We start from the raw sequence: 8,997 nt of genomic DNA, 5'->3' as shown, positions 1-8,997 counted from the left end.
GGAATTAAGTCCCCAGCCATTCCAGGACATAAAGCTATAGGATGCCATTTGTGTGTAGGAGGGGTGTTATAACTGGATGATTACGTTCTGCACCAGGAAAAGCATCAATCACATAGTAGCAGTTATGTAAATACAAAAAAAAACAGAAATAACCCATCACATCAATTACCCTATCACCCACCCCCAAAAAGGATTTGCCCAAAACCAACCCCTTTCCCACCCTGCCCAACCTCCCAACTTGGCGGGCATTATTCCAAAACTTAACCTGTAAGACACTTTCAGGGGTGTTTCACCCATGGAAATTGGGAACAGTTAAGTCAAGGGCAGCACCACGTATGCCATTGGTCTTAAGTCAGCCTTGATGTTGAAAAAAAAAATGTAAACAATCAAACAATAGTGGCTGGAGCCCGTTAAATTACCCCATTGTCTCTATAGAGCCAGCAAATGTTCAATAGGACTCTGGTGGTGGTGTTTCAGTTCACCGGATATAGGGCATCATATACTTGTTCAAAGGGTGCAGGGACTGGTTTTAGTATTTAACCCCCTTTAGGGTCCGGATAGGATGGGCTGTGTATAATGCAGATTAACTTTATGGTTGTGGCTTGTGCACCCCATATAGATATGGCCACAATCATTCTCTTGTGCAACTGAGGCCCAAAAAATTAGCAAACATAGAAGGATAGGGCTCCTTTACTACCAATGGAATCAGCATCTGGGGCTGGCCCGAGGGTTCTGGCTGGTCCTCTGGTCCCGCCAGGAATTTGCTTCTTAAAGTGAGGTGAAGAAAACAGCTTTGGGGCCATCCACTATACTCAGTTTGCCTGGATACAGCATCACATATTTCAATTGGAGGTCTCTCAATCTGCACTTCACTCCTGCAAATGTGTTTTACTTTGTAGGGTTGAAGAGTAATCAGGGTAAATGGAGATTTTTTTTCCCCCTCATATAGAAGATATCTCTTGATTCTTGATATTGACTCTTAGAGTGTATGTACTGCATGCAAGTAGCTGGTTAGTGCTAGTAGCCTAATTTACATTAAAATGGGGAATCTTGTGCCAATCTATTAGAAGGCCCAGATGGCTATGAAAGTCAATGGCAAATTTACTGGCCACCCTGTCATCACTCCTACATAAAAAATGCCTGAAATGGCTCAGCAAAAGCTGAATGCAGGAGAATGGGAAGTGGTACTTGACCATAAGATGCAGAACAAATTAAAAGGAATTTTAGACATGTTCAGTTTTAGAACTGGTTATATGATTTTTGAGCTCCTGAAATCAATAAAAGAATTGTATTTTGTTTTATTCCTTCTGTAGCTACACAACCCCCCCCCCCATACATTTGCTTTTCCCATCCTGTACTTTTACACAGCCACCATTAACCCATATTTCCCATTCTGTAGGACTGCATGTCCCTCACTTCACACGTTCCCCTTTCTCTAATACTACACAACCAACATACTTCTATGTTTCACTCTCCCCATACATCAATACTTCCCATCTTGTACTAATAGACAACGCTCCTTGTAACTGAATGAAACAACTATACAGGTCTGGACTTGGAGTCAAAATAGGCCTTGGCATTACAAGTACATAAAGGCCCAAACACCAGCCCACTAAATAGTGACTTTCTACAGATTGCCAGTCTGAGCCTGCTACTATACTTTGTTTTACCGCTTCTATTTCCCCAAAACCCCTGTGCAACTACATTTCTGTTACTCTACACCCCCCACCAATGCACAATTCTACGCTATGTCCTTACAGGGTCTGTACCACTGCCCAGATTTATTCAGCCTCCCAATACCTTTATACAGTCTCCACATTCCCATACAGCCCTCGTCCCCCAATAGCTCCACTAAGTATCAATCTAAGGGCTAAGGACAGGTGCTTCAGAAACACAACTATACTTTATATAAACAAGCTGATATGTAGTCATGAGGTCAGCCATTCAAAGCTGAAAAAGGAGAAAAGGCAGAAGGTGCACAGCAGATAGCAGATAAGCCCTGTAGTATACAATATGATTCTTCAGAATCTTTAGTCTGTTATCTACTGTGTATCCTGTGCTTTAATGGCTGCCCCCATGGCTACACAGCAGCTTGTTTATATAAACTATAGTAGTACTTATCTGTTATCTACTACGTATCCTGTGCTTGAATGGCTGCCCCCATGGCTACACAGCAGCTTGTTTATATAAACTATAGTAGTACTTATCTGTTATCTACTGTGTATCCTGTGTCTGAATGGCTGTCCCCATGGCTACACAGCAGCTTGTTTATATAAACTATAGTAGTACTTATCTGTTATCTACTGTGTATCCTGTGCTTGAATGGCTGTCCGCATGGCTACACAGCAGCTTGTTTATATAAACTATAGTAGTACTTATCTGTTATCTACTGTGTATCCTGTGCTTGAATGGCTGCCACCATGGCTACACAGCAGCTTGTTTATATAAACTATAGTAGTACTTATCTGTTATCTACTGTGTATCCTGTGCTTGGATGGCTGCCCCCATGGCTACACAGCAGCTTGTTTATATACACTATAGTGGTGTTTCTGAAGCAAGTACACCAGTTTTACCAGTGCAGGGCAAAAGTACACTATATTGACATTCCTTTAAAACACTTTCATTTTTTGGTGTTACTGTTCCTTAAAATGATTGACAAAAAACATAATGAAGTATCTGTGCAATGAATACTTTATTTTATTTTTTTACACAATTTCTAATTTCCAGCAAATTTCCATTTAACAGATCCTGTCATAGTAAGTTAGGTTGAAAAAAAGACACACGTCCATCACGTTCAACCTTTTTACTTTTTTTAACCTGCCTAACTGGCAGTTGATCCAGAGGAAGGCAAAAAAACCCATCTGAAGCCTCTCCAATTTGCCTCAGAGGGGGAAAAATTCCTTCCTGACTCCAAAATGGCAATCGGACTAGTCCCTGGATCAACTTGTACTATGAGCTATCTTCCATAACCCTGTATTCTCTCACTTGCTAAACACCATCCAACCCCTTCTTAAAGCTATCTAATGTATCAGCCAGTACAACTGGTTCAGGGAGAGAATTCCACATCTTCACAGCTCTCACTGTAAAAAACCCCTTCCGAATATTTAGGTGGAACCTCTTTTCTTCTAATCGGAATGGGTGCCTCCTGGTTCCTGGTCCGCCACCTGTAATGGGTGCCTGTGATGTTTCTGCTCTGGTCCCTGATCCTGGAGAGGTGGTTCATGACTCTTGCGAAGTGGTTTCTGTTCCTTTTGATGCTCCCATTCCGGGTCCTAGTAGTGTTCCACTTATTGGACTAAAAAGTATGGGGGGGCATTCGACTTTGGGATTGCCCGGTGGTCGATCCTCAAGGGGGGGGTAATGTAAGGACCAGCCCGGGACTTGAACCCTGTGTGCTGCACTTACTCCATGAGCCACTGGAGGCTCTTAGGGCTGGCCCTGGTTCCTATGCTATATGTTCAGGTGTTCTCCCTGTCTACAGTTTTCTCCTCCCTGTTCTCCACCCACCTCGTTTCCCTCATGTGTTTCCCATTCCCATGAATTTTAAATTCGACCCTTGATAAATCTGGCCCTAAATATGTACAAGTTCTGGAGACTTACAAGTCGCTGTAGTAACAATCTGACAACAGACAGGGAAATAAACTGCTTGTCACAGCCCTGGTTCGTGTCAGGAAATCATTTACAACGGCAAACATGGCTTCATTAATGAAGGTAGTTCTGGAGCAGGATCTGGAAGCTTGGGAGCCAGTCCTAGAGAAGGATCTGGAGGATGAGCAGGCATCTCTGGAGCAGGATCTGGAAGCTCAGGAGCCAGTCCTAGGAAAGGGAAAGCGAAAGCAGCAGGACCTGCATGTATCAGGATCTGGAGACTCAGCAGGTAGTTCTGTAGCAGGATCTGGAGGCTCGGGAGCCAGTCCTACAGAAGGATCTGGAGGCTTAGCAGGTAGTTCTGGAGCAGGATCTGGAGGCTCGGGAGCCAGTCCTAGAGAAGGATCTGGAGGCTGAGCTGTTATCTCTGGAGAAGGATCTGAAAGCTTAGGAGCCAGTCCTAGAAAGGGAAAGCAGCAGAACCTGCATGTATCAAGATCTGGGGGCTGAGCAGGTAGTTCTGCAGCAGAATCTGGAGACTCAGGAGCCAATTCTAGAGAAGGCTGAGCAGCATATCCAGGATCTTCAGAGTCGTACACCAGTATGTCCTGTAGGTTCCTGAGTTGTCAGTGGAAAAATAAAGAAGCAAAAAGTAAAATCTTTGAGATTTATACTTCCATCCTGTACCTCTACCTCTGTATATTTACCTACAAACACTCCAAGTCATACATTTTTGCTGGTGTTGGCATAACCCAATATTCCCATTCTTCTGCTTATCCTCAATATGCTCCTCTATTTTTTTTTTACTGTGATAGACAACTTTTTGATTTGGAAATTTGAGGTAGTTGACAGGAATAGCTCCACACAGACCCCAACATAAACAACCCTTTTTACTACCAATCACCCTCTGCTACCTTCATGGTATCCTTCATGGAATTTATACTACCGAACACTGCCTTCCAGTCTCTACATTGTCATCTATACGTCATAAAAATCTCATTCTTTCCTATAATCCATTGTGCATTAATTAACCTATACTGTGTACTCACAATTCAGGTGGTGGGCTTGGGGTGCGGGCCTGTTCAACTACTTTCCGATCCTCTTCATAAAAGATTGTACAGAGGAAGAAGCATCCTCCAATCACTGCCAGAACTGGCAATATTATCAAGGCATGTTGCAAGCAGTGCATTGGGCTGGTTTCTGGTTGCCACATCTGGATCACCTCAGAAATCTGATAAAAGATATAGAAGTTAATTGTTGCATGTTTATAAAGTGGTGATATATTACACAGGACTGCACAGCAGAGAGACACTATGATAACAAACCATTTACAGTGGCTCAGATATAAAGCTAAAAGGTTGGGTTTGCTAGAGTTTAAAATCTTAAGGGGAATCAAATGCACTTACCCTCTCAATGATAAATGGGGCAAATACCCCTCCTCCTAACTGTGCTATAAAAGACTGCAAGGCTATTGCTGTGCCACTGGAATTTGGCATTACTACCGACTGGCAAGAGAGAAAAGAAGGGATTATCAGGGAAGAGGTCACTGCCATTATTATTATTTGATATCATATCTTGCGCTTATTGGTGTCCAACATGGGGTTACGTTATCAATAAAAAAGCATATAAACCCGATGTTTAGGACCCAAACACTATGATTCTGTCTGTGGGTAAACCAGGATATGAAAGGAAAAAGTTCTTCAAGAGATATATTTACCAGTATCATGTCAGTAGCTACAGCCTGGTTTATATTCAGTAGAACGCCACCTACAAAGATGAACCCCTGTAGGAGAGAGTAGGGTGGTGAGATAAAAATATAAAATGAACCCACATCTAAATGGAATAATTTAATACAATTATTGGTGCCAATGTTGATGTCATCTCTAAGGTTGGCTCTCAAATTACTTTTATTAACTTATCCTCGAGTGTTAGTAATATTTTAAACCATTCATGTAGAACTGGGGCCATAAAAATAATCTATTTCTAATCTAAGTTAATTAGCTTCATGCTATCACCTTCTCTCAATCTCAACATCCCATGATATTGGGAGTACAAACATTATTGTGTCTTAAATTCAATGGATATAACTCACATAGGCAAGGGTAAAGCTGATTTCTACACTGAAAAGGAAGATGCATATGAAAGATCCAGAGGCCAAAAGTCCTAAACCGGATACCAGTCGATCAGCGAATGGATACATCTTGAACCACCGAGTGATGATCACCATTCCTATTTGTATCCCCACTATGTCAGCCATGTATTTCATCAAACCATAGATCATGCTAGAAGGAGACAAAGAGACAAGAATGTTTATTATATTGTTCAAACTGTATAATGTACCTCTAATAATAACTTCTCAGATCCTGAACTGAAACAATTTAATATACATCCTAAACAATACAGTGCACTTGTTAAAGGCTATCTGCTAAACCATAGCAAGGCTTGTTCATAATGGGACTGGTAAACACACATTTAGGGGCAGATTTATCAATGGTTGAAGTGAAAGTGAAATTTGACTAGGGAATAGTTAAAATTTGATTCGAGTTTTTAAAAAAAATTCTAATTTGATTATAGAAATGTATCATGTACTGGCCCTTTAATACTTTGAATTAGACTATTTGCCACCTTAAACCTGCCGAATTGCTGTTTTAACCTATGGGGAACGTCCTGGGATAAATTTGGAGTTGTTTGCAGCCTTCCTGAAAATGGAGTTGTTTTTAGAGAAAAAACATGAATCGAATTAGATTCGATTCAAAACGATTCGATTTGAATTGAATTTAAGTTTGCGGGTCGAATTTTGAGTTCTTGGGAGTTTATGGGAGTTTAATAAAACTCCCATGAACTCTAAATTCGACCCTTGATAAATCTGCCCCTAAATATGTACAAGTTCTGGAGACTTACAAGTCGCTGTAGTAACAATCTGGCAACAGACAGGGAAACAAACTGCTTGTCACGGCCCTGGTTTGGTTCAGGAAATCAGGAACAAGGGCAAACATGGCTTCATTAATGAACGTCACGGACCATGAAGCCAAGGTGAGAAAAACAAAGCTCCGTCTGAAAGTGGAGGAGAGGGATTAGTAAAATATACATCTTCTGCAATTTTCCATTTGATTGTTATTTATCATAAATAATACTCACATTTTAAATAGCATCCTCAGATTTTTGAAGAAGGAGGAGGTCAACTTCCAAATATATTGGAAACTGAGGATCTGCATCTGAGGGTCATCACTGTGGTCCTCAGTGTAGCATCTAGGTGGTTCCTTCATGAAACAGATTAGCAACACTAGGCACACTAATCCCAAGCCTGCAACTGCCTGTGTCCAAAGAAAACAGCAGTTAAGTACCCAGCCATGTATCTCTTTTCATGTAGAGTATCCAATCAACTAAACTGATAATAAAAGGCTAATATCTCACAACAACCACTGTTTTATTTATCTCTTAATGTTTAGCCAATATTCAATTGTATCTTCCCATCACCCCAATATAATTAATGGTACCCGGTTGAATTTTCCTTACCTGCATTGCATGACGCCAGTTTGAGCCTAAGTAGACTGGCACAATTGCTCCCACAACGATCCCAAAGGCACTGTAACAGAACCAAGGAGATTCAGGGTTAATATAACAGAATCCACACACAAACCAAAACGAATGTAGCAGGAATCCAGGTACAACTTGCAGCTTACCCCATTATATAGCTGACACTGTTAAACATGCATAAAGTCCCTCGACGATTTTCAGGTGGGCACAGGTCATCAATCAGGGTCAGGGAAATGCCTGCAAAAAAACTTTCTATTGCGGCCACGGCACTCCGTATAAAAGGGATGGTCCAACCCCACTAAAGGATAAGAGGGTACAAATTTTTATAAGTTAGGATTCATGAAGGATTAATATTACTGAGTACAGGTTATACGCGAAGTGAAATCTCATTGACCATCCAATACATCGACTCTTACCTCCTGGGGAATTACGGAACAGCTCGCAACAAACAGAGTCCAATACGTTACTCCCAGACACATGAGGGTCCTCCGGCTGATCTGATCTGATAGATGTCCAAAGAATGGATTGACCAAGGCAAAAACAATAGCAAAACCTGAAGGAAGAGAGAGAATATTGTGAGCTTCAGATATGGACCAAGCCCACAACTGACTAAAAGAGAAATCTGCTACAGACAGACAGAAAGAGGGAATGTTAAGTATATCCATAAGAGAGAAAGTCCAAGGAATGTGACCTTACATGTTTCTACTCTCGCAACTTTGTCAATGGAGAGTTCATATTCTGCTTCAATCAGCGGCATAACACCTGTAAGAGGAACAAAGTACCATATGGACACGTTAGTACAGGTAGTGAAGTGGTTCTGTTACCTTCAGAAAATGTATTTCTTCCTTCCAGCCCCTGTCTTACCTTCAGCTAGATATGTGTCCATGTAATGGACGAATCTGATAATGAGAAGTATGAGCAGTGTAACCTTCGCACAGAGGTATCGAAACGGTGCCCTTCTCTCTTTTTCCCCTTTCTCTATGTCGATCGGGACAGGATCACATACTTGTGTCAATCTAATGCAAAATTTTCTGAAGAAGTTGATATTTCTACAATTAAAATCACAAGAGAAATGACAATTTAATTTTTTTATTTTGCATTTGGTGAGTCTCAACAGATAAATCAGAATACAATGTGGATGAGCTCTCACAAAATGATTTTGTATGAACATGATGTCAGAGAGCAGCCACATTATACCAACAGATGCACCTTCTTGAAATACTACCCACAAGTTCAAGATTCTTACCCTTTATTGGCAAATGAGCGAAACGCCATTCTAATATAAAAGATGTTATTAAAAAATGAATTTCAGAAAATTCACTGCTGGGGTTTAGTAAAGCAGTGAAACTTCTGAAATGACCAGCTGTCTGGTCAGCACTGCCTTAAGTAGGTCACAGACATTATGACATCACAATGTAACGTGACCGTAGCAACCAGTTACTGAGTTGGCACTTTGCTAATAATAATTGTAATAAGTACGTCACTGACATTATGACATTATAATGTAACGCTACCATAGCAACCAGTTGCTGAATTTGCACTTTGCCAATAATAATTGTAATAAGTAGGTCACTGACATTATAACATCATAATGTAATGTTACAATAGCAACTGGGTATGAAGATGAACAAAGTATGAACTTTGCCAATAATAATTCTAACACATAAAGCACAGGCCTAGTTATAATGCATACATACTGTATATGAGAAGAAGTTGAAGATTCTTAACCTTTAACCTTTTTATGAGTGAAACACTATTCTAAAATAAAAGATGTTATTTAAATAATGATTTTCAGAAAATTCACTGCTGGGGTTTAGTCCAGCAGTGAAAATCCTGAAATGAACAGATGCCGTCAGCACTGGCTTAAGTAGG

The 8,997-nt window shown here is 40.7% G+C and overlaps 1 protein-coding gene and 1 long non-coding RNA gene across 2 annotated transcripts; both read right to left on the bottom strand.

Moving 5' to 3' along the window:
• Positions 1 to 3,681: 3,681 nt before the first annotated feature.
• On the bottom strand, positions 3,682 to 4,806 carry LOC121401124 (formin-2-like). Its single transcript, XM_041585476.1, has 3 exons — positions 4,638 to 4,806; positions 3,796 to 4,206; positions 3,682 to 3,729 (listed from the first exon to the last, which is right to left on the bottom strand). The coding sequence occupies exons 1-2, from the start codon at positions 4,799 to 4,801 to the stop codon at positions 3,804 to 3,806; spliced, it is 567 nt and encodes a 188-aa protein (XP_041441410.1). The 5' UTR covers positions 4,802 to 4,806; the 3' UTR covers positions 3,682 to 3,729; positions 3,796 to 3,803.
• A 2,462-nt stretch (positions 4,807 to 7,268) lies between these two features.
• On the bottom strand, positions 7,269 to 7,881 carry LOC121402805. The gene is made up of 3 exons (XR_005966774.1): positions 7,822 to 7,881; positions 7,542 to 7,678; positions 7,269 to 7,423 (listed from the first exon to the last, which is right to left on the bottom strand). It is a non-coding gene; the product is annotated as an uncharacterized LOC121402805 (long non-coding RNA).
• Between the last annotated feature and the right edge of the window lie 1,116 nt (positions 7,882 to 8,997).

The sequence above is a fragment of the Xenopus laevis genome, chromosome 1L, assembly GCF_017654675.1.
Source record: "Xenopus laevis strain J_2021 chromosome 1L, Xenopus_laevis_v10.1, whole genome shotgun sequence".
NCBI lineage: Eukaryota > Metazoa > Chordata > Amphibia > Anura > Pipidae > Xenopus > Xenopus laevis.
The sequence above is the reverse complement of the archived record's forward strand: the minus strand, read 5'-3'. Positions and strand labels throughout refer to the sequence as shown.

Coding starts and splice junctions, on each gene's coding strand:
- LOC121401124 (XM_041585476.1), bottom strand. CDS start 4,801: ATGTGGCAACCAGAAACCAGCCCAATGCACTGCTTGCAACATGCCTTG. Junction 4,207..4,637: donor CCAAGCCCACCACCTGAATT/GTGAGTACACAG, acceptor CTGACAACTCAG/GAACCTACAGGACATACTGG.